General features: G+C 44.1%; 1 protein-coding gene across 1 annotated transcript; it reads right to left on the reverse strand.

Moving 5' to 3' along the window:
* Positions 1 to 31: 31 nt before the first annotated feature.
* Retreg3 (reticulophagy regulator family member 3) lies at positions 32 to 26,574 on the reverse strand. Its single transcript, XM_027428111.1, has 9 exons — positions 26,336 to 26,574; positions 12,582 to 12,688; positions 9,412 to 9,442; positions 8,177 to 8,303; positions 7,339 to 7,423; positions 4,130 to 4,267; positions 2,692 to 2,774; positions 2,100 to 2,232; positions 32 to 1,531 (listed from the first exon to the last, which is right to left on the reverse strand). The coding sequence occupies exons 1-9, from the start codon at positions 26,572 to 26,574 to the stop codon at positions 1,074 to 1,076; spliced, it is 1,401 nt and encodes a 466-aa protein (XP_027283912.1). The 3' UTR covers positions 32 to 1,073.
* Between the last annotated feature and the right edge of the window lie 283 nt (positions 26,575 to 26,857).

Consider the following 26,857-nt stretch of genomic DNA (forward strand, 5'->3'; position numbering starts at 1 on the left):
GGCGGGCGAAGGTTTAGAACCAATGATCATTGGGGGGGGGGGTTGATTCACATGATTTGACTAGGGACTGCAGAATACACACCCTTCAGAAGGAGCTCTGCTGATTACCTATACATCCTTACTATCTGGGCTCATCCTTACAGGCGTTAGGAAGCAGTATGGTAAGAACAGCTGGTGCAAGAAGAGCTGGTGGCTCCTGGGATGAATGCCACAGCCATTTGTAAAGTGCTACTTTGCCACCCTCTGTGGAATTATTGCTTCTCCAGAGGAGGAGCAGGGGAAGGAACAGGAACATAAAAATGGATATGATATTGCTTTGCTCACTGCTCAGCCAGATGGTCAAATGGAGCCAGGGGTTAACAGCACCGAAGATAACCACACAGCTCCAAAAGATTCCATGAGACCTCAAGACAGAGAGGCACTCAAGCAATCCTACCAGCCAGCTGATCCCTATAGCTCAAGGTGACATAGAAGAGGCTCCGCCCACATCACATTCACATTTCTTAAATTCTGCAAGCACTTTGCAGTGCTGAGGGTCAGCCATCGAGAAATGAAGATGGGCTCAGGGACAGGAAGTGGGCCTGCTCTGCAGAACCAAAGGACAAACTTGCTTTGAGAACACAAAGCAAATCATGGTAAAAGACAAAGAGGATAACTCTTGTAGCTGCTGCCTGACTTCTGTGGCTCCCGTGAGGTGAAGAGAAGAGATGGGCTCTTGTATCAGTGAGGGCCCCTGAGCACCCAGACCTAAAAGCAAACAGCACTACTGCCTCAATATTGACTCCTCAAGGGGAATCAATATCCCTCCTTTGTTGCCTGTAGTACCACCCTAATGGAGAGAAGTCTCCCTTGGGGGAGCACATTCTCACTTCAGTGACTAAGCACAAAAATGGTTTCTAGCTGGCAGCAAGGTAATGAGTATGTTCTCTCAGCAGGCCTCTGCATCAGCCAGGCCACCCAGCACACAGATGAAGTTCAGGGAACAAAACAGGGTTCTTCCCTTGCCCCATCACAGTTAAGTGTGTGTGTGGGGGAACCCTACATCACAGTGACCCCCTCAAAGGAGTCTCTCCTCAGTGGCTCCTGGAACTGGCAGGGTCTAGCTGATTCAGCTCTGATTGGTCCAGAAGTTCAAAATCATCTCCCTCAGCATCAGTGTCCAGGTCTGAACTAGGGGCCCGGAGGAAACCTCTTGTTGCTCTTCGGGGAGGTGGGCCAGAAGGGTCTGTCTGGGAGGCCCCTGACAAGGCCAGCTGGATCATGCCCTGGGAGACCAGGCTGGCAAGGTTGCTGGTGAGGTTAGATCCTCCAGGAAGGGAACCAAGCAGGAGCTCCGGCAGTGCAGCCTCGTCCCGAGTAGCAGGCAAGACCTGGGTATCCCCAGCCCCTGGAGGGGGGCGGTACATCACGCTGGGCATCCCAATGCTGGTGTCATCCTCATCATCCAGGCCAGCAGGATCCACATTAATGGAAGGGAAGTCTGGAAGGTCTCTGGCAAATGATTCCTCGGGATCACTGTGACCATCTAGGTCTGAGAGAACACAGGTATGTGAGACATGACAGTTACTTGGCCTCATGCCCCAGACCCAGAAAAAGTCAACCCCTACACAACCAAGTTCTTCCCACCCTATAGCATTGTTTTATTTCAGACATTGTTTCTCTATGTAGCCCTAGCGGTCCTAAAACTCACTCTGTAGACCAGGTTAGCCCTAAACTTAAAGATCTACCTGTTTCTGTCTGCCAAGTGCTGGAATTAAAGGTGTGTACCAGTACCACCCAGCTCCAACTCTGTATTTCTTAAGATAAAGCAAAACTTGTGGGACTGGTTAGCTTTTCATCATAACTCAGATGCATGACTACTAATTGCCAGAGAACTGCCTGCTTCCCTCTACTGTGTCCATGAGGCTGGAGGCAAAGACTAATAAGGACTTGGGGCCTCAAGAAAAGCAGGAGTACCTGCAGTGCCACACCACACCCTTGGATGACTCTGCTACTTGAGCCATAACCCAGGAGAGGCGGGGACAACAGTAAACCCCTGTCCAAGGAAGCTACAATGCAGAAGTCAAGAGTTACTATCAACTCAGGTCAAACATTCTTACCTTCAGAGCCTTCTGTTAGAGGTGTTTGGCCCCTTGACAGGTTAAATGTGCCATTGTCCGTACAGGAGACCTCGGCATCAGAGTGCTCCGAATCTGTGATAGCCAATTCCCTGGCAACGGTAGAATCATCCAGCTTAGAAAAAGAAAACACCAAGTCTGAGATGATGTCATCAATAATTCAAGCCCACCAGTGACACCCAGGATGGATGGGAACTGCACCACAACCTTGACCCCTGTTAGGCTGCTTCCCTAAAGGGAACATTTTCTCATCAACCTTTTGAGGTTGGGCAGTCTTAGATAATCCAGAAAAATATTAACCAAACCTCTAGGTGGACTGGTTGCTGAATAGACTTACGTCAGCTCCAGGTTTTTCCATGATGGTAAAGTAAAAGGAAACCCAAGTGAACGTGCTGTTCACCAGGCCCATACAGTAGCAGGTTCTCTCCTCAGTGCTGCTATTGAGAAGAGAGTAAGGGGAATCGAGGGTCCTTGACGGGCTTAAAACCTAGTTACCATCTAAATGTGAGCAGCTAGACAGATAAAGAAGAATTAAGAAAACAGGCCAGTAGAGCCGCTTCCCCACACAAGATACCTGAGGACAGAAGGCGGCAAGCTCCTCTTCACTGTCACTGTGGTTGTTCAGGGCACGTTCTGGGTGTAGAGCTCTCCGGCGCACTATGTGGAAAGAGCAGAAGACCTTGATGGCTTCAAGGGAAAATCTCCTTTGGACTCCAAAAACATCATGACACAAGAAGAGGCCCTCTAAATATAGCCCTAAGTCTGCATAGCAATGTCTAAAGGTAAGAATACTGAGGCTGAGTAGTAACTCATGAAACTACATCTTTCCTCCAACATCCTTCCTTTGTCCAAGCCCTACACATTCTAGATTCTGGCTAGACGATAAACTACCAAACCACCCAGGAACTCTGAGGATCTGCTAGGGGCAAATACAAAGCAAAGTGGTACAAGTGGGAACAGTCATAGGAAGAAGGGAGGCACTCATGTTGGTTAAACAAGGCTTTTAATGACTGGTATTTTTCAACTGGTTGATGAAGCCCAGATGAAGATGGTGACCACATATGGGACTCTTTGAAGGCCAGGGCTTAATGAAACACCCAAACTGGTAAACCAAAGAGAGGGACAAGTTTACGATACCCTCTTTGTGTTATGTAGCCTCAGGCTAGTAGTGCACTTGTGGCATCTATGGTAGCTGTTTTCAATCCACTTTAGCAGACAGCTTTCATTAATTGAAAGAGGCTTAAGGTACAAAAACCTGCTGGGCCATGGTGGCACACACCTTTAATCTCAGTACTCGGGAGGCAGAGGCAGGCAGATCCCTGTGAGTTTGAGACCAGCCCGAACTACAGAGTGAGTTCTAGGACAGCCAAGGCTACACAGAGAAACTTGTCTTGAAAAACCAAAAAAGTGCAAAACCCTACATTAACATTTACTCAGTGTAAATGTTTTTTACAGTGTACAAAAGCAGTCAATACAGGGCTCGGACACTTGGAAGGTGTTTCATAAAAGCAGGTGGACTATGAACATCTTTGATGTCTTTTACTCAACTTGGAGTTTTTCTCAGATTGGTTTAAAATGGGAGCCTAAGTGAGAAAAACTGGCAAGCCTGCCTAAGTTTCTCAGAAATAGGATACTATACTTCCTTACCACCCAGGATTTCTACCAACTACCCCCTCCCTACTTCTTGAAACTTCTTGAAATTTTTAAAATTACTTTTATCTGTTGTTTCTGTATACATGTGAAATGGTAACACCTGTGGAAGTCAGAGCACAACTTTGTGTGTGTGTGTGTGTGTGTGTGTGTGTGTGTGTGTGTGTGTGTGTTTCTCCTTCCATCACAAAGGTCTCTCGTATTAAACTCAGGTCATCAGGCTTGGTGGCAAGCACCTTTACCTGCTAAGTCATCTCATGGACCCTATTCCTCCCACTTTTAACACTTGGCCAGTATGTGACACCTGGCTTCTCCACTTTCTCAAAGTGTCAGGTAGAAGAAAGCCACCCCATAACACTTACATTGTCTTTCTCTCTGCTTGGACATCATGTAGCCACGGACACTGAAGTCCAGCCGCTGCAGAGCTGGCTTCAGTCGCACATAGGCTCGATCCCATAGTCGGTGATATACAGCCAGAGGCCACATCATAACAGTGACAACTGAGGAGAGTGGAACAGTAGGAAAATAGAGATCACACAAAGCAATCCTACCTACCCCTCCACTATTGTGTCCCTAGGACTCAAGATACTGCAGAAAATTCTAGTTATTTCTGCAGGTCACCTCCACTAATGACCCCCATTATACAGTTTTGAGAGCAGGGACTACTGTAGCCATCCACAAGGTACAGGTCATGGCTATGCATAATATAATAAGCCACAGACAGCCCAGGGACAGAGCTAGGAAGTGTGGACATATGGAACAAAATGATGGTAACAGTCATGTGATTCTGAGATAAATTATGTATAAAAAATAGTACACGTAGATGTCCAACATGACAGCACACACCTTTAATTCCAGTGTGCAGGAGGCAGAGGCAGGTGGATTTCTGTGAGTTCAAGGCACGCCTGCACTACATGAGTTCCGGGATGGATGGATGGATGGATGGATGGATGGATGGAGATAAAATAAAACACCTGGAACTAATTTCTTCCAGCCTCCAACAGTACATGCCAGTACAAAGTAACTACATTACAGGAAAAGTCCTCCAGAGTGAACACAGAGAAGGAACCTCAGAACTGTCTGGAAAGCTCCATAAACAGAGGCGGTCCTTCAGGATGGGACACCATGTACATTAGTGAACAATCATCAATGTCTACACCTTGGTAAGATGGGCCAGGGATATATATCAGTGGCACAACACTTGCTTAATATGCATGGCATGCTGGGCTGGGTTCCCCAGTACTGCAAGCTCCCCAAAAGGAAATGGAGTTTATGCCTTATATGTGGAATATCAGTTCCACGTGAAAAGACGTTTAATGATACCGATCATGTCCTGAGTATATGAAAAGAAGTAATTGTTGGAGAACTGAAATATAATGATGCTCTTCCTAGGCCAGCAGTTCTCAACCTGTGGGTCCTTTCTCAGCAGCTGCATATCAGACACCCTGCATATATCAGACACCCTGCATATCAGACACCCTGCATATCAGACACCCTGCATATCAGACACCCTGCATATCAGACACCCTGCATATCAGACACCCTGCATATCAGACACCCTGCATATCAGACACCCTGCATATCAGACACCCTGCATATCAGACACCCTGCATATCAGACACCCTGCATATCAGACACCCTGCATATCAGACACCCTGCATATCAGACACCCTGCATATCAGACACCCTGCATATCAGACACCCTGCATATCAGATACCCTGCATATCAGACACCCTGCATATCAGACACCCTGCATATCAGACACCCTGCATATCAGACACCCTGCATATCAGATACCCTGCATATCAGACACCCTGCATATCAGACACCCTGCATATCAGACACCCTGCATATCAGACACCCTGCATATCAGACACCCTGCATATCAGATACCCTGCATATCAGACACCCTGCATATCAGACACCCTGCATATCAGACACCCTGCATATCAGATACCCTGCATATCAGATACCCTGCATATCAGACACCCTGCATATCAGACACCCTGCATATCAGACACCCTGCATATCAGACACCCTGCATATCAGACACCCTGCATATCAGACACCCTGCATATCAGATACCCTGCATATCAGACACCCTGCATATCAGACACCCTGCATATCAGACACCCTGCATATCAGACACCCTGCATATCAGACACCCTGCATATATCAGATACCCTGCATATATCAGATACCCTGCATATATCAGATACCCTGCATATATCAGATACCCTGCATATATCAGATACCCTGCATATATCAGATACCCTGCATATATCAGACACCCTGCATATCAGATACCCTGCATATATCAGATACCCTGCATATATCAGATACCCTGCATATATCAGACACCCTGCATATCAGACACCCTGCATATCAGATACCCTGCATATCAGATACCCTGCATATCAGATACCCTGCATATCAGACACCCTGCATATCAGATACCCTGCATATCAGATACCCTGCATATCAGATACCCTGCATATCAGACACCCTGCATATCAGACACCCTGCATATCAGACACCCTGCATATCAGACACCCTGCATATATCAGACACCCTGCATATATCAGATACCCTGCATATCAGACACCCTGCATATCAGATACCCTGCATATATCAGATACCCTGCATATCAGACCCTGCATATATCAGATACCCTGCATATCAGACACCCTGCATATCAGACACCCTGCATATATCAGATACCCTGCATATATCAGACACCCTGCATATCAGATACCCTGCATATCAGACACCCTGCATATCAGACACCCTGCATATCAGATACCCTGCATATCAGATACCCTGCATATCAGATACCCTGCATATCAGACACCCTGCATATCAGACACCCTGCATATCAGACACCCTGCATATCAGACACCCTGCATATCAGACACCCTGCATATCAGATACCCTGCATATCAGATACCCTGCATATCAGACACCCTGCATATCAGATACCCTGCATATATCAGATACCCTGCATATATCAGATACCCTGCATATCAGATACCCTGCATATCAGATACCCTGCATATCAGATACCCTGCATATCAGATACCCTGCATATCAGACACCCTGCATATCAGACACCCTGCATATCAGACACCCTGCATATCAGACACCCTGCATATCAGACACCCTGCATATCAGACACCCTGCATATCAGACACCCTGCATATCAGATACCCTGCATATCAGATACCCTGCATATCAGATACCCTGCATATCAGATACCCTGCATATCAGATACCCTGCATATCAGATACCCTGCATATCAGACACCCTGCATATCAGATACCCTGCATATCAGATACCCTGCATATCAGATACCCTGCATATCAGATACCCTGCATATCAGATATTTACATTCAGAACAGGAGCAAAATTATAGTTATGAAGTAGCAACGGAAACAATTTTATGGTTGGGGTCACCACAACATGAGGAACTGTATTAAAGGGTCACAGCATTAGGAAGGTTGAGAACAACTCTTCTACACCCAAAGCTATGAGCAACATACAGCTTGTAGGGGGAAGTACATTCGCACTTACGCATCAAGTAGGACAGCAGGAGCCCAGGGATGTAGCGGCCCAACATGGCCAAAAAGGTCAGTATCCCACAGCTCAGCAAGCAGAACTGGGAGAAGCAAGAAGCAGTAGTAAGTTTCTGCCACCCAGCAAAGTACTGGGGTGGGGATGGGAATTAACGGAGATGTGACTAAAGACTCTTTACAACCTGAGTCAAGCATGGACATGTCAGAACGACAACTACAGTTACTCAAGTCCAATGGTGACTCTGTCTGGACAGACAAGGGAGCATTCCCTTCTACTCGAGCTTCTCTTTCATGGCTAACCCCATTCAGCTGTACCTTTCATGCCAGGAAATTGATGTGAGTATGTCTTAGCCAAAAATTCTCTCTGAAAACATGTATTGGTGTTTTTTTTTTTTTTTTTAAGAACACAAAACTATAAACCCTCACAACTTATCACATTTAATATGACACAGAATGCACATAAGCAAGCTTTCCCTCTCTTCCCGAGACAAGAAAATGACCTGCTCTATGGGGCTGGAGATGAAGCCCAGTTATAGGGCTTGCTTAGCATGCAGGAAGCCCTGGGCTTGATCCCCCGCCCCCACAGAAAGAAGTTAAGAGTAACAATTTAAAAAAAGAAGAAAGAAAATGGCTACTCCAAGTGACAAGCAACCAAACATGGAGTCAAGCTCTTGCCTTATTGTAAATGCCAGTCAGAGCCCCTTCCTATAACCTCCCTTTGTTTCTATGAACATCAAGTCTTTTCTTCCCCGAATGAGGATACATCTGACATAGTGTTTCAACTTAACATGAGCTGAACTGAAGTCCAAAGCTGAAAGTGAAAAGGGAGGTCTTACCTTGCCTGGGTTTTGCTTTTTGAAAAGCAACAGATTCCTTATGAAAATGGTCCCACTAACCCAGACTTCAGCTACATGGTGGCAGAGCTCGGGCACGCTGAGCAACCGAGGGTGCACAAAACCCCAACTATGGGAGAAAGAAGGGGGAGCTGTGAAAGGAGGCTGTTTAGGGCCCCCCCACCTTGATGTGCAGGCAGCCAATGCTTCCGGGTTTAAATTGGGGTTGGGAGCAGCTAGTCCCAGGTGCTTTGGAGGTGAAATATGTCTTTCTTCTTGGCTTACCAGGTTGAAACTTGAATTTGGGGACCAGGAAGACAAACTTGTTCTGACAACTCCACCCTATGAGCAAGTGGCTCAATCCACATGTATAAACCTGCCACTAGCTCCAAGCAAGGCCCTTTGTGCTTACAACACCATCTTTACCACACTTGGACCATTGCAATTCCGTATGATTGCAATCCAGGAATACAAGTAAAAGCACAGTCTGACTGACTCCACTGCAGCCAAGAGGGAGGCAATGTGCAGGAATAAGCAAAACCAAAATAAATCACAGCAGAGGAAATTCCTTCTATCAGATATATGCGGCAGGTGAACCAAGGAAGGAAAGCAGAGGCTGTAAGACACACAAGGAAGGGATCTTCAGCACTGGCTTGCTGATGCCAGGAACCAATGTTTTCTGACCTGGAACTTAAAAATAGCCACAGGTCACAGAAAACACCAAATGATGCAGTATAAAAGCCAGGAGACAAATTAAATTAATTGCCTCTAAGATTTCACACTGTGGCTTACTGATACAGCTACTTCCCTGGCATGTTAGGTTGCAAGTCACTAATGCTCCTTTTCCAGAAAGTTCTCATCCTATAAAGATGGAGAAGACATTGAATATTCTCAACTTGAACTTTAGAATTTGTTGTGATTATTTTGGAACAGACTGGGTGTATAATGTTGTATCCAGAAAATGGGGCTAAGGGGCTGGAGAGATGGCTCAGAGGTTAAGAGCACTGACTACTCTTCCAGAGGTCTTGAGTTCAATTCCCAGCAACCACATGGTGGCTCATAACCACCCCTTATAAGATCTGGTGCCCTCTCCTGGTGTGCAGATATACTTGGAAGCAGAATGTTCTATACATAATGAATAAATAAAATCTTTAAAAAAGAAAATGGGGCTAAGAACATGTAACCAGAACAATACAACAGAATCTATCAAAACAACAAAAAGAATTTGTATTCCATACCTCTCATTGTCTAATGCGTCAGGTCGTGGCACTGCAATATTAAGACAAACACCAGTATTAGTTGGTAGACAAAACTAAACATGAAAATCCGGGCGTTGGTGGCGCACTCCTTTAATCTCAGCGCTCAGGAGGCAGAGGCAGGCGGATCACTGTGAGTTCAAGGCCAGCCTGGTCTCCAGAGTGAGTGCCAGGATAGGCTCCAAAGCTACACAGAGAAACCCTGTCTTGAAAAAAAACAGAAAAACAAACCAAACACGAAAATATTAGGCTGTCTCTTGGTCTGACTGTTCAAGTTTTAATGCTTAGGAAAAAGTAAACATTAATAGCCAAAAGAAAAAAGAGAAAGAGAGAGACCCTCATGTTATATTGCAGACAATGAAATGAAATAAAGGATTTTCCCTGGGGAAAGAAAGGGTACAAATGTACAAAGGGATAGCCAAGGTGTGTGAGAACAGTCCACCCATCCCTTGAGTATGCTCACATCATCATGTGCCAACTCCCAAGGCATGCTGTGACTACTCCAACTCTAGAGATGTGTGTTTTCTTTGGAGACACCTATTATCTGCTCTGAACAATGTAGTCTTTTGATATGAGACAGGGTGATTACTTGAATGCTATAAAATGAGATAGCAATGTACTTAAAAGCTATATACTGTAGTGTGAACATCCTGCTAACACTTCAACCCTGACGTGTCCAGAACCCACATCAGTTTTCCTTTTGGTGTTCCACCTGAACCAACCTCCACTGCCTCTGCCCACATCTGCTAAGTGCATGTTATTCTCCCACTCTTACTGTAAAGCCTCAAGTCAGCCTTACTATTCTAAATCCATCTACTAGGTCTCAGTACTCAAGAACCTTCCCTCTTCATACTCTCCAAAACACCCATCACTGAGTTTCATGGATTTCTTACAGCTGCAGTTTCCTCACAGAGCTGCTGCCTTCCCCTTCTGGTCATTCCATCCACCCTATAAGAGGTTATCCAATTAATCTTTACTCTCAACTCAGTATGCAGTTCTAATTTTAAAAATGATCATTCACGGTGCTGGAGAGATGGCTCAGCGGTTAAGAGCACTGGATGCTCTTCCAGAGAACCTGGGTTCAATTCCCAGCACCCACATGGCAGCTCACAACTGTCTGTAATTTCAGTTCCAGGTGAGCTGACACCTTCACACCAGCATACATAAAATAAAGTTAAATCATTAAAAAATAAAAAAGATCATTCACTACCTAAACATGTAAGCCCAAGTTTCAAGAACTTATAAATCTAAGTTCTTTCTTAAACATAGACCACTCCTTCCCACCAAAATGCTTAATTCTCTGTTCTCAGTAGACCCTTTGCCAGTGTGGTTCTTTTGTTTGTAGAGAGGATCTCGTGTATTCAAGCTAGCTTCCAATTTACTAGATAGCTGAGGCTGACTCTGAAGTCCTGATGCATTGCCTTAACAAGAGTCTGACACAAGCTTCACCAGTCTGTGGTTCTTTAATCAAGCTACTGGTCTGCTTAGATGTATTCTCTTTCTGTATCTTCCACATATTTTGCTTCATTCATTGATTGAAATGGGGATAAAATACATGATTATATCAGTCACACACTATACTATACCTCTGATACTGTCCCTTGAGTTGCTATTAATTTTTCTTTCAATAAGTATATTAATTTTTCTTACATAAAAGTTTTTGAAAACAGAAAACATTTCTTTCTTTTTTTTTTTTCATAGACCTGGAACTCTCTTTGTGGACCAGGCTGGCCTGGAACTCACAGAGACCCACCTAAAGGCGAGCACCACTATGCCTGGTGAGAGAACGTATTTCTTAGTGCTTACTATATGACTTAAAAGAAATTCTTGAGAGGTAAAGTGATGCTGCCTGGAGCTAGTCATGTTAGTACATACCTGTAATCCCAGTATTCAGGAGGTACTATCAGGAGAATTAGGAGTTCAAGGTCATCCTGAGCTACAAAGTAAATTGGAAGCTATCTTGGGCTACATGAGACACTGGGTTTTGTTTTTTGTCTTGATGTCCAGGCATGGGGGTATACATCTTTAATTCCAGTACTAACAAGGAGAGGTAGATGAATCTCTGTGAGTTTGAGGTCAGTCAAAGCAACACAGACCTTGTCTCAAAAAAAAAGGGGGGCTATAGAAATGACTTGGCAGTTAGGAGCACTGACTACTCCTCTAGAGGACTGGGGTTTGATTCTCAGCACCCATGAGGCAGCTAACAACCATCTATAACTCCAATTCCAGTGGGTCTAATGCCCTCTTTTGGCCTCTGTGTGTATCAGGCACACAAGTGATACACAGACATACATGCAGGTAAAACATCCAGTCACATAAAGTAAGAATGAATGGATGCTGTCTCAAGTAGCTAACAGTATCCAATATGATCATTTAAGTCTAAAAAACAAAACAAGCAAAAAAGTACAAACACTGCATATTCCTCACTGACATCACCTTAAGAGGCAGACACAGACATTAATATAACAACAGAAAGGCATAACCCAGCTCTATGGCCCACAGATAAGGATAAGCTTTTTCTAATTACACTGCTCTGAATGTCCTGTAACTCACTACATAGGCCAAGCTGGCCTTGAACTCAGAGGTCCACTTGCCTCTATATCCTGAGTGCTGGGAGTAAAGGTGTGCACCACTACCCTGGCCTAAGGATTTAAGCTTTTCTTTTCTTTTTAAAGATTTATTATACAGGGATGCACCACCAACACTTGGAAGGCAGAGGCAGGTGGATCTCTGTGAGTTCGAGACCAGCCTGGTCTACAAGAGCTAGTTCTAGGACAGCCTCCAAAGCCACAGAGAAACCCTGTCTCGGGAAAAAAAAAAAAGATTTGTTATACCATGTTCTATCTGCATGTACACCTGCAGGCCAGAAGAGGGCACCAGATCTCATTACAGATGGTTATGAGCCACCATGTGGTGGCTGGGAATTGAACTCAGGACCTCTGGAAAAGCAGTCAGTGCTCTTAAACTCTGAGCCATCTCTCCAGCTCAGCTTTAAGCTTTTCAAATGTAATTCAGACTTCAGTTATTAGTCCCAGCAACACATACCCCTCAAAAAGCAAACAAACAACAAAAAACAAAACAAAACCTAAAGGTAAAAAACTATATAAAAAATTGTTGCCAGTTCAAATTGTTCTTAATACTACAAATTTTACCTCTTATCTCAGGCCAAATTTTGTTCTTCCACTGGTCAATACAGACAATGATCATCAAACTGAATGCAAGTAAAAATACAAAACGAAGGGATGTCAGTGCAAAAAACCTGTAGAGAAAGAAAACAGAAGAGGGTCACTAAGCCATGAAGCCAGTTCAAAAAAGGATCACATATGCACTATGGGTTGTGGTGAACAGACCTAAGTTCTAGTTCTAGGCCTTGGTGGTTGCTCAGGTGTTAACCAGTTATACACCTTGGTTAAATCACACCTACTTTCCAGACCTCAGCTATTTTCCTATGGAGACAGTAATTTGCTTCTGTAAAGATAAAGGACTAAATCAATAACCTCCTGGAGACCCTTTCAACTTTCCAGTCTATTCAGTCCAGGGGCAAGTTAGGACAAAGGCAAGTATTTATTTACTAAAGGTAAGCCCTCATACAAGGCAGTGTAGCATACTCCATCCCTATGCCCACCTACCCTGCTCTTCTCATCCTTTCCCCTATTCTGTTCTCTTTGTTCCTCACACAGCTCCACTTCTACTGTCCTGTCATACATACATACATGCATCATTTGATGTCGAAACATACAATCTAGGAAGCACAAATGAGAGAAAGCATATGGTACTTGTCTGAGGCTGGCTTGTTTAATAAATTATCCCCAGTTGTATCAAGTGGGTATGTGTGTGGGCCAGACGTCTCTATCATTCCAGACAGGTCTTCCAATAGAGCCCTGATTGTCCTGTAACTCATTACATAGTCCAGGCTGGTCCTGAACTCACAAAATCCTGACTACCCACCTCTGCATCCTAGGATGAAAGGTGAGTGCCACTATACATGGCACTCCACTTTCCTGTTTGAATCAGAGTTTCTCAATGAATCTAGAGTTTATCAACTGGACAGATTTCTGGACAGTGAGTTCCTGTGCCTGACCTCTTAGTACTGGGATTATAGAAGTATGACCACAACATGCTTTTACATGGGTGCTGGGGATCTATGTTCCACTCCTCCTGCTTCCATGCCAGATCCCACCCCAAGCTGGGATCCTCTTATGACAGCAAGGGTGGTAATTCAACATAGAGAGATCAATACATGTAGGACATAACATCGGAGGCCTCGGAATACAGTTGACAGAGTGTTTGTCTAGCATGCATGAGACCTAGGGTTCAATCCCCAGTACTGCATGAACCAGGTACGGCAGTGCATTCCTACAACCATCTTCCAAGCTTGCTCCTTATTTTATTTTGAGTTGGTTTGAGAGAAAGTGGCCCCCAAAGGGAGTGGCACTTTTAGGAGGTGTGGCTTTGTTAGAATAGGCGTGGCCTTGTTAGAAGAAGTGTATCACCATGGAGGCCGGCTCTGAGGTCTCATATATGCTCTAGCCACACCCAGTGTCTCAGAGATCACTTCCTGTTGCCTGCAAATGAAGATGTAGGATTCTCAGCTCCAGCACCATGTCTGCCTGCACGCCACCATGTCCCGCCATGATGATAATGGACAGAACCTCTGAACTGTAAGCCACCCCAATTAAATGTTTTTTCCCTTTATAAGAGTTGCTGTGGCTGGGTGTTGGTGGCGCATGCCTTTAATCCCAACACTCGAGAGGCAGAGGCAGGCGGATCTCTGTGAGTTCGAGACCAGTCTGGTCTCCAGAGCGAGTGCCAGGATAGGCTCTAAAGCTAAACAGAGAAACTCTGTCTCAAAAACGAAAGAAAGAAAGAAAGAAGGAAGGAAGGAAGGAAGGAAGGAAGGAAGGAAGGAAGGAAGGAAGGAAGGAAAGAGGCCCCCAAACAGCAATAGAAATTCATGAGTTTTGGTTTTTGTTATTTTGTTTTGTTTTACGAGACAGTTTCTCTGTGTAGTCCTGGCTGTCCTGGATCTCACAGATATGTCTGCCTCTGCCTCCTGAGTGATGGGATTTAAGGTGTGCACCACCACCACCACCACCACCACCAAGCCCGTTTGTAAGAGTTAATTAATATCTTGATAGGTTGCCTTATTGGTCTCCAAACTCTTTTGTTGTTGTTGTTCTTTTGTTTTTCAAGACAGGGTTTCTCTGTGGCATTGGAGCCTGTCCTGGAACTCTCTCTGTAGACCAGGCTGGCCTCAAACTTACAGAGATCCATCTGCCTCTGCCCCACGAGTGCTGGGATTAAAGGAGTGCATCACCAGGGCTGGAGAGGTGGCTCAGGGGTTAAGACCACTGACTGCTCTACCAGAGGTCCTGAGTTCAATTCCCAGCAACCACATGGTGGCTCACAACCATCCATTATGAGATCTGGTGCCCTCTTCTGGTGTGCACATATACATGGAAGCAGAATGTTATATACATAATAAATAAAATCTTAAAAAAAAAAAAAAAAGGAGTGCACCACCAATGCCTGGCCAAACTCTCTTTTTTTAAAAGATTTATTTATTCATGTATTTTATGCATATGAATGCTGTCTTCATGCATACCAGAATCTGATCTCCTTACAGACTAAAGTAACCCTGTTGCTTCATCCTTCAAATTCTGAGATTACAAGTAAGTACCACGGCACCCAGAAAGACACAGCTTTCAAGGTTAGAAGAGGAACAAGAGAGATGGTTTAGTGGGTAAAATTATTTGTAACACAAGCCTGAGTTGGATCCCTAGAATCCACAGTGGAAGAAGAGAATAACTTTGGAAAGTTGTCCTCTGACTTCCACATGTATACATCTGCACTGACAGACACACAAACAAAAATCATACATTTAGCTAGGTGGTGGTGGTGCACACCTGTAATCCCAGCACTTAGGAAGAAGAGGCAGGTGGATCTAGGAGTTTGAGGCCAGCCTGGTCTACAGAGTAAGTTCCAGGACAGCCAGGTGCTACACAGAGAAACCGTGTCTCAAAATACAAACAAGCATACATTTATATACTAATAATAAACAAAAAATTAGGCCAGACATGGTGGCACACACCTTTAATTCAAGCACTTTGGAGACACAGGGTGAACCTTTTGAGTTTGAGGCCAGCCTGGTCTATATATACAGCAAATCCCAGGCCAGCTGGGACTACATGGTGAGAAACCTGTCTCAATAATAATAATAATAATAATAATAATAATATAATAAATTAAATTTAAACAAAAAAATAAAATTAGATGACCCTGAGTTTGATTCCCTAAATAGAACAATTATGTAAACTTTAGCAAATTTGTTTTCTCATGCATAATGTGATGTTAACAAATCTTGAACTGGGGAAGTAGCTAAGTTGGTAAACTGCTCACCTAGCATGCATGAAGCCCTAGATTGATCTTCAGTACCAAATAAAACCAGTGTGGTAGTTCATAACTACAATCACAGCACTTGGGAGGTAGAGGTAGAAGGATCAGAAGTTCAAGGTTACCCTGAGCTACATTGTGAATTTGAGGACAACCTGGGTACCTGTGTTTTTGACACTCGCTCTATAGACCAGGCTGGTCTCGAACTCACAGAGATCCGCCTGCCTCTGCCTCCTGAGTGCTGGGATTAAAGTCGTGCGCCACCAACGTCCGTCGGCACATGCTTTTTATCCCAGCATCTGGAAGACAGCAGTCAGACTGGTCTACATCGTATGTCCAAGGACAGCCAGAGAGACCCTGTCTCAAAAACACACAAAAAAATAAAATAAAATAAAAATAAATTGTAAAAAAAAGTTTGGCTGGGTGGTGGTGGCACATTCCTTTAATTTCCCCCCCCCAAAAAAATTAAAAGCTTGTACTAGACACTCATCAATCACCAGCATCAAAATGAAGAAGCCTTATTTGGGCAAACACATGAAGACATATGCACACAACAGCAATTGGCACAGAACTTCAGAGTTTATCTACAGAAATTTCTGTACAATAAATATCAATGCATACTACTTGTACACTTCAAAATAAATTAAAATGAAGGACGAAAAGAAATCAGAATCAGAAACTCGGTCACCAGTGACAACTCTATTCCAATTTTCCTATCCACCACTTAAAAGGGTACAATTACACGTGGGATTAAACAATGAAAGCAGCTTAGAAGAAATAAACTGGAGGGCTGCCCCAAGTCACTGATCTCCTCAAAGCTAGCACATCTTCCCAACAATTCAGCAAATTCAACAAGGCCACACTGAGGGCCTGGTCACCACTCCCCAGTGCTGCAACTGCTCCCCTGCAGGTACTTGAGGGACAAGCCAGGCCACCATTCCCCGGTGTTTCTGGCAAGCAGAAACTCAGGCAGGGAGATGATGTTTAGCTCTCCCTTAGAGGGTGGTTTCCCAAAGACAACAGCAATAAAAACAATGTTTTCCATCCAGGCACGGTAGCACATGCCTGTGAACCCTGCATTTCAGAGGTGAAAGCAATAGGATCAGGAGGTCAAGATCCAGGCTACATGAAACCTTGTATCAACAAGTATTTCTCCCAAACCCAGACTATTTTAGTGTCACAATCCCTACTTTCCCATTCTCACAGCCTATACTACACCTGAACAAACAAATCTGAGGACCTACTAGCCACTGGTCAGCAACCCAAGCACAAAGTAATAAAGGCAAGATGTGGTGGTCCTCATTCCAGGACTTAGGAGGCAAAGGGAAGAGGATCTGCACAGATCTCTGTGAGGAAGGAGCCAGGCATACACTGTCAGACTCTGTCACAAAATAAATGGAAATAATAAGAGTAGAAAGGCATGTGCCTTACCAAGTAATGCTGTGTTTGTTTACAATGTAACAGCAACAAGGGAGGACATATAAAACAAAACCAATTCAAAAGACAAATGGTAAGAAAACAAGAGACAGACAGACAAGTGGTAAGGAATCTAACCAAGAGGGAATAAGAAAAAAGGACATCCAGGCTAGGAGCAGGAGGGGCTCAGGCCTACAATCCTAGTACTCAGGAAACTGAATTGGTGATTAACAGTTCGAGGCTACCCTGAACTATATAATAGGATCTTTCTAGAAAACACACACACAAACCAAATCCCAAATCCACAAAGTTTGTTAAAATAACATACAAAACAGTTTTCAAGGGAGCTGGAGACATGGCTCAGTGGTTAAGAGCACTGACTGCTCTTCCAGAGGACGTGGGTTCAACTCCCAGCACCCACATGGCAGTTGACAACTGTCTGTAACTTCAGTTCTAGGGGACCCGACACACTTACTCACCATACATGCAGGCAAAATGCCAATGGACATAAAAAAAAAAAAAAAAAAAAAAAAACTTTTCAGCAACTAAAAAAAAAAGTTCCAGCATAAAAACTTTCCAACTAAGTAAAAACAACTACAAATACAACCACCTCGGAATATGTACAAAAAAATTATTTAACTGGGGACCGTCTTTGCCTATTAGTGTTTCTGCTCACTGTAGGTTCACCTTTTTTTTTTTTTCTTCATGACTTTCCTTATTTCTAAGGGCAAGCACATTTGTTGAAGGTTTAGAAAAAGTAAGAAATAATTAAATGCCAGGTGTGATTGGTACATGCCTTTAGTCCTAGCACTCAAGTGGCAGTTCAAGTACAGCCTGGTCTACAAAGTGAGTTCCAGGACAGCCAAGGCTATACAGAGAAACACCCATCTTGAAAAGGAAAACAAAAACAAAAAAGTAATAAAAATGTAACCCACCTTATTATTTTGCTCCAAGTACCACCACATACACACACTCATTCTCCCCCCCCCCCCCCCCCAGCCAAGCATAGTGGAAAACCGAGGCAAGAGAACAGAATCATAAGTTTGAAGCCAGCCTGGGTTAGGTAGTGACAGACCTAGTGAGACAGAAAAAAAAAGGGAGGGAGAGATGAAGAGGGAGGGAAGGGAGGGAGGAAATGGAGAGAGAGAAAAGAGAGAGAAGTGGGGGAAGAAAGGAAAGGAAGAGAGAAGGAACTGTAAACCTGAATCTGATGAGGCTTCTGAAGTCAACCACCAATTTACAGGAAACATGAAACAGGGACGCAGCCACAAGGTCTCTCTGGACAAAGGATCTGCTCAGAGCAAGCAGTGTGTACACAGCACACACACTTCACTTTAGCTATTAACTCAAGTAAACAGAGGTTTTGTTTGTTTTTAATGCCAAAGTATCATTTTTGAAGAAAAAACAGACATTTCAACATTGCACTAAATCATTTTTTCCATATGATAAAATTGGTAGCATCTTAAGCATCTATTTTATAGAGGCATATGTGAAATTAAAGTTTTGAAAATGATCCACCACCCACATATATGTTCTGCAATGTGAAGATTAGTACCTTAATTTTAAAATATTACCATACAAAAGCAATGAGATGGCTTAGGACAGGTGCTTGCTATCAAGCCTACCCCCCCCCCCAGTTCAATCCCTGGAGCACACACGGTGGAAGGGGAGAGCCGACTCCTACACATTGCTCTCTGACCTCCACATCTGCGTCCCTGAAAGTGTACACACACACACACACACACACACACACACACACACACAATAAATGGAAGCTGGAAAGACAGCTGGGCAGTTAAGAGCTTGCTCTTGCAAAGGACCTGGGTTCCATTCCCAGAACCTACATGGAGGTTCACAACTATCTGTAACTTCAGTCCCAGGGAATCCAACACCCTCGTCAGGCCTCTGAAGGCACTGGGCATGCAGGAAGCATACATATACACATGTAGGCAAAACATTCATGCACATAAAATTAATAAGTCTAAAATAAACAAATGTAAACAAACCAACCACTGGGAAGTGTAACTTAGTGGGTTTGAATGAGACTATCTGAATGTTTGGTCCCTAGATAAATTATTGGAATAATTGGGGAGGATTAGATTCGGCCTATTGGAGGAGGTGTGTCAATGGGGGTGCACTTCAGAATTTCAAAAGCCCATGCCAGTCCCAGTGTCTACTGCTGCCTCTGGATCAGGATGTAAAACTCTCAGCTACTGCTCCAACATGTCTGCCTGCCTCCCACCATGATGATCATGAACTAACACTACAAAGTTGTAAGCAAGGTCCCAATTAAACATTTCTTTTACAAGAGTTGCCTTGGTCACAGTGTCTCTTCACGGCAATAGGATAGTAACTGAGACAAACAATGTACCCAATTTAAGAATCTTTTTTACTTAATACATAAACATGTTTTTTCATGTCACCAGAAAAGCAACAATTACTTTTAAAATGACTGAATTATATATACATACCACTGGTCTGTAAAAAACATTTTATAATTAAGATATTACCAATTTTTAATGTTAACAAAAACAACAAAAAGCCTAGGGCTGGGGATGCAGCTTAGAGCCTGCCATGCACAAGGTCCTGGGTTTGAGCCCGAGCACTCGAGCACTCTATATAAACTGGATGTAGTGGTGTGTACACAGTAATTCCAGCACTGGGGAGGTGGAGGTAGAAGGATCAGGAGTCCAAGGTAAATCCTTGGTTGCTTAAACCAACTTGGACTACAGGAGACCCTTCCTCCAAAGAAAAAGAAAAGAAACAAAACAAAACAACAACAAACAAAACAGGGCCAGTGAAACAGCAATGTGGATAAAAGCAATCGCCAAGCAAACCTGACCTCTGACCCCTGGGACCCACAGTGAAGTCAGAATCTACTCCCCAAAGTTGTTCTCTGACCTGTGCATACACACAATGGCAGTTGCCTTCTTGCATCATTATGGACACATCACATATACACCCTTGCACTCGCGCGCGCACACACACACACACACACACACACACACACACACACACACACACACGAATAATAAAAAAGAAAAGTTGCACTATACAACAAGTTGCACTATACAAAAGTTGCATTAAACACAAACCTCTGACCTTATTTATAATTAAGTAGAACATTAGATCAATTTTCTATAATATTAACATAAAATCACCCTTTCAAATTACCCAATTCCCTAATTCAATAATCTGGAATACATTCAGGTGTAAAACTATCATCACCATTATCTAATTTTAGAGAATTTTAATTATCTTCAATAAACACATATCCATTATTAGTCAAGCCCTATCTCTTCTATCCCCAGAAAAGGTATTAACCAATTAGCTTAGTAAACACTGCCAAATTAACTTCCTAGAAAAGTCATACAATGTAGGATTCTTATCAGTCATATGTCTGTTATCCCACATATTCCTAAGGATTAAACATTATCAGTTCTTAAAACTTAGTAAACAGCCAGGCATAGTGTTGCACAACTTTGATCTCAGCACTCAGGAAGCAGAAGCAGGCAGAACTCTGCATTCAAGGCCAGCCTGGTCTACACAGTGAGTACCAGGACAGCCAGGGATACATAACATAGAGACCCTGTCTCAAATAAAGTAATAATAATAATAATAATAATATATAGTAATAATAATAATAATATATAGTAATAATAATAATAATATAATAAGCAGAAAACAGTGCACAATTTGATTTCTATTTATTTTCTAATTAACTTATTCTATACATATGAATGTTTCATCTGCATGCATATACATGCACTACATGCCTGTTTGTTGGATCCCTGAACTGGAGATGCTGCAAGCCACCGTGGGTCCTGGGAATCAAATCTAGTTCCTTTGTAAGAGCTAAAAGCGCCCTTAACCACTGAGCCATCTTTTCAGCCCCTACACTTTAATTCTTAAAATATCAGTGAGAGTAAAGATTGTTTTGTTGTTGTTGTTTGTTTTTTAAAAAACAGGGTTTCTCTGTGTAGTCTTGGCTATTCTGGAACTCGTTCTGGAACTCGCTCTGTAGACCAGGCTGGCCTTGAACTCACAGAGATCCAACTGCCTCTGCCTCCAGAGTGCTAGAATTAAAGATGTACACCACCAAGCTGAGGGTACATTTTTTTTTTAAATATTTCATTTATTTATCATGTATACAACATTCTGCTTCCATGTATATCTGCACACCAGAAGAGGGCACCAGATCTCATAACGGATGGCTGTGAGCTACCATGTGGTTGCTGGGAATTGAACTCAGGACCTCTGGAAGTCAGTGCTCTTAACTGCTGAGACATCTCTCTAGCCCCAAGGGTAAAGTTTTATATATCCACTGTTTTTCCTTTTTGGAGGAAGGTGTTGAGACAGTCTCATGTATAACTCAGTCTGACCTAGAACTCAATAGATAGCTGAGGATGACCTTTAACTCCTCATTCTCTTGCTTCAACACACACACACCAGCCCCCAAATGCACCACCACACATGGATTAGTCTCCTTTTGTAAACTGTTCCTTTATTTGTTTGGGGCTCAAATCTGATTAAAATGCTAGCCCAAATAGAATTTATTCCTTGGAATAGCAATCTGGCGTCCAAAAAAGACCATGAGAAATTCTAGAAATAAATGGGTTTTTTTGGGGGGGGGGCTGGAGAGAGTTCAGTGGTTAAGAGCACTGACTGCTCTTCCAGAGGACCAGAGTTCAATTCTCAGCATCCATACAGCAGCTCACAACTATCTGTAACTCCAGCTCCAGAGGACCTGACACCCATGGCAAAACACAGATGCACATAAAACAAAAACAAAAACAAAAAATAAATTTCAAAAAAAAAAAAGTTTTCCAGGAGTTAGCTATAGCATAGATCTCCAGTAATAACAACATAAATTAGAGTTTGTTATAAATAATAGTTTGCCTAGCATACAGAAGGCTCCAGGTTCATTCCACAGTAAAACATGCAATCATAAATAATGATAACACATCTATTTTTAATCAAAGATGCTACTTCTAGGTTCCTTTGTTGTTCCAGAGCGTGTTTGTCTCTGTGGCACTTCAGAACAAAGCATCCCACTCTACAGGGACAGTGAGCCCATTATTTCGCAGCACTTGTGACTGCCTAGTTAATGAGCCAGTCACTGGTAAATGAAGGGGAAAAATTAACCCAACCTATATCACATAATAATAGTTGCTGCTTGCACAAAACACCAGAAGTGAAACCAGCTAGCTGCTAATTACCTACCAGGCCCTGACACAGAGAAAGTACCAACCTTACAGACAAAAACCAAAGGCAAAGCTGGCAGCGCAGCTCAGAAGTAGAGTCTGCCTAGCATTCATGAGGCCCTAGGTTTAACAAGTGACTAATCCACCTCGATGGCAAACAGGCAAAGCTGAGGAAGACATTATTGGGAGCCTTCCAGGCTATCAGAGACAAAAAAGTCCTACCGAGGCAACAGACTCCCAAGAGCAGAGGCTAGTTTTGGCTGCATAGACCCTGTCTTTAAGCAAAAACAGAAGGAAAAAGAAAGAAAAAGAATTGATCACCAGAAACATTGTCAATTTGTTTCACCTAATTTGTCTCCCCACCCCACCCCACCCCTGCCCACCCGCCCCAGTCTACATAGTCCCAGCCAGGAACTCACTATATAGAACAAGTCAGTCTTGATCTCACAGAGATCTACCCACTGAGTGCTAGGGCTAAGGGCTTGCATCACTCTGATCCTTCAAAGAATAAATGGTTCTATTGAAATGGGCTTTCCTTGCCATGTAAAGAAATATTAAAATCTTAAAATCAAAGTTTATTTTTCTAATAAAACATTTCCAGAACTCATGGGGAGGGGGGGGTCTCCCTTCTATTTCCTATTCGCACTATCTTTAGTTGGATTCTAACTTTGTAAATCAGAACTGTTGTCACCCTTAGTCACTTCTCAGATCACTTTCCATTTTGTTTTTTTAGGAAAGGAAAAATTTTTAAGTCATGCAAACACAGTCTATAACCCCAGTAAAGAATGGTTAACACTGTAAGAATGGTGACTGTAAAAGCAATTCTCAAAAGAGATCAACAGGGATCAACTGGGGGTTATGCTCATGTCCCCAACAACCACCTAGAATCACAGGGACAAGGCTGGAGAGGAGCTTCCAAGTCCCTAACTCTCCCAAGGATGTGGCTGTTCATGGGGTGGGAGGAAGGAGCCTGGAGTACACACACACATCTGCAGGGCTCCTTTACCCTCACATTCCCTCATCTCCTGTGAGTCACATCAAAGCTACAGGAATAGCTTTCTGATCCTAGGACCATAACCCTTGCTGACTCTCATGGTCTCCCTGAAAAATCACTCACCAGTATCGGATGGTGCCGAGACTAATGAAAATACAAGCATTTAGAGGGAAGGCTGGTATTATCCCAAAGACAGTAACAGGCCAGGGACCAGGAGCGACGTCGGTTGCAAGATTTTTGACCACCATAACTTCTCTGGAACCTGGGGGAGGGGTACCCCGGTGGCACACTGTCTACATGGATTTCTTTTATGAAACTATTGTGTTTAGGAGTTAAGAGGACATATGCACAGGTATGGAAAAACAACTGAGAATACAGACACTGAAGGAACTTCGTTCTCTGAATTTGGATGACTTGAAAATTTTTTCTTTCATTCTATGAGTGTGAGTGTGTGTGTGTGTGTGTGTGTGTGTAAGTCAGAGGACAACTTTCAGGAGTCATCAAGCTTGGAGGTAGGTTCTAGTCCCCACTGAACCAATTACCTAATCTTCTGACACCTCAAAATGCATAAAACACCTCAGCTTTTGATGCATCATTATTCTTGACAAATAGGGAAAGGAAAGCTGTTCAATTTGTTTTTTCTGACCTAAACTAATGACCCTACTTCAAAATGTCTAAACCCTAAATGATTCTTTACTTTGCTAAGTGAAATGTCAACACTCACAAAGACATGAGTGAAATCTGCTTAAACCTCAAACTTCAAAGTAAGTCATTTCTCCCAAAACAATTCTATGAATGCCAAAGTCCAACTACTCCCATTTCTAGGACCTTAATATTACTTGTACCATTCACAAGGTATGACTCCTCTATAAATGATACACTCAATTATTCTTTAGATTTGTTTTGGGGTTTTTGTTTGTTTGTTTTGGTTTTTTGAGACAGGGTTTCTCTGTGGCTTTGGAGCCTGTCCTGGAACTGGATCTGTACACCAGGCTGGCCTCGAACTCACAGAGATTCACCTGCCTCTGCCTCCGGAGTGCTGGGATTAAGGGAGTGCCCCACCAATGCCCAGCCTTGTTTTGTTTTTTCTAGACAGGGTTTGTCTGTGTAACAGCCCCAGCTGTCCTGGAACTCATTTTGTAGACCAGGCTGGCCTCAAACTTAGAGATCCACCTATATTCTTTAGGTCTTAAACTACCCTCATTTTGGTGTATATCTTCCCCAGGTTCTTACTGTGAGATGGAAATGTAACATGAGTAACTGTATTGTGGCTACACAGCAGGCAAAATACCAGGAAATGCCAGAGACACAAAGGAGTTCTAAGAAAGATTCTAAACACAGACAGCTTAAGTAAACACTGGTGGGGCCCAGGCACAGCACGGTGCCCAATGTCTACAGTCCTAACCTTCAGGAAACGGAAGCAGGAAGATCAGGAGTTCAAGGCCAGGCTAAGGTATATGAGACCAAAAAGGAATACAGTGTTGGAGATCAGCAAATACTGTTGCAGCTTAAAAATATGTTGCAGCGCTGGAGAGATGGCTCCATGGCTAAGAACACACACTGCTCTTCCAGAAGTTCAGTTCTCAGCACCCACCGTGGGTGGCTCACAATCACCTGTACCTCCTGCACCAGAGGAATCCAATGCCGCTAGCCTTCCCAGGCACCTGTACTCACCAGCACACATTCCCTCACCACACCACCCCACACACACACTAGGTAATTAAAACAATAGAAGTAAATCTTTAAAAAAAACAGGTTTCATGAGTCAGGCATATAGTGATGCACACCTTTAATCGCAGCACTTGAGAGGCAGAAGCTGGCAGATCTCTTTGAGTTTGGGGTCAGTCTGGTCTACACAGAGTTCCAGGCTAGCTAGAGCTATATATCGAGACCCTGACTCGTTTAAAAAAAAAAAAAAAAAAAGAGTAATTTTGTCCTGTCCCTGACGTATGCATCAACCCCACATTCTACATTCTACAAACTGGTTTAGGGAACATTGATTTCTTTTTCCTAGGGGTCCTGCCTGAATAAACACTAACAATGGGAAGAAGGCTGATATCTGAAGTCAAGAAAGAAGCGGTACCAAAAAGAGATGATACAGGCCTGAAGTGCAGTGCAGTGCAGTTTCACTGTTAGAGCATTTGCCTAGCATGCCGAGGTCCTGGGTTCGAGCTCCAGCAACCTAATTACACACACACACACACACACACACACACACACACACTCACTCTTTGTTATCCAGGATAATCTCATCTCACTTAGCTCTAGAGGCCTCAGTAATGTGTCAGTTCCCTTGGAATTTGATCAGTACTCTGGTTATTAATAAACCCAAACTACGCTTGATAGACTCTGTGAAACCCGAAGTCCGCCTAGGTGGTTTCAAACTCTCTTCAGGCTGAAGCTCCATACCGACTTCACCAACTTGGCTGGGTGAGACAGTATCTAACATGCTAATACATGATAACCGGTTCAAGCTCGTTTTTCTCCTCACACCCATGGACACCTTTTTTCCAAGACCTTCTCTGCTTTTCCTCCCATCTTAAGTTAAAAATCTCTGAAAACCACGCTGGGGCAGGCAAGAGAAACGCAGGAGATGGTCCCAAAGTGAAATCGCTTTTCCTAGCTGACTAGAGGCGCCTGGCTCCCTGCGAGCGACTCAAGGGGTTACCAGAAGCTCCTGAGAGTGTGCGGGGAAAGCGGGAAAGACGCCAAAGCCCCTGTGAGGAGGCCCCGGGGAGCCAAAGCCTGGAGGCGGACGGGGTGGGGGGAAAGCGAGGCATCAGCAAATGAGTAGGAGAAGCAGCCAAAGAAAACAGGGCAGGGCAGGCGAGAGGTAGACCCCTAGAGCAACCTGACGAATTCGCGCCTCGTAGGGTTAGCGAGGGTTCGGGTCGCTCACCAGAACGCCGCGTTCAGCCCCAGGCACCACAGGGCACTCCTGGCGGGCCGCTCCCACACCAGGGCTGCCTGCACCCGGCTCAGCAGAGGCTCGTACGGCCCCAGCACCTCCACCAGGGCCCGCTGCGCCGCCTCAACCTGCTGGTCGCGCTCCCAGGAGCCGGACATGGCTCGGCGGCCCCTGAAAGCCAACCCCGAAGCTGGGCCCGGGGCCGCAGCTACCCCTTCGGTCTCCTCCATCTCCCCTCCAGCAGCCACAACATCCGGGGCCACGGCCCGGCAGTCACAATAACACCAACTGCGCAGAAGCGCGATTTGGCTGCGCAGGGGCGGGGGAAGGCCGGGCCGATCCCAGCGCGCGCATGCGTGCGAACTCCAGCGCGCATTCGCCGGAGGGACGCGAACGGAACGCAGCGTGGGAGTACGTTCCCGGCGCGGAGCGCCATCAGGAGCGGCGCACGCGCAGTCTACACGACTGAAGCCCCGTGAATGAGGAAATTCCAGAAGCAGAGGTTAGTTCTCA

The sequence above is a fragment of the Cricetulus griseus genome, chromosome 7 (genome assembly GCF_003668045.3).
Source record: "Cricetulus griseus strain 17A/GY chromosome 7, alternate assembly CriGri-PICRH-1.0, whole genome shotgun sequence".
Classification (NCBI taxonomy): Eukaryota; Metazoa; Chordata; class Mammalia; order Rodentia; family Cricetidae; genus Cricetulus; species Cricetulus griseus.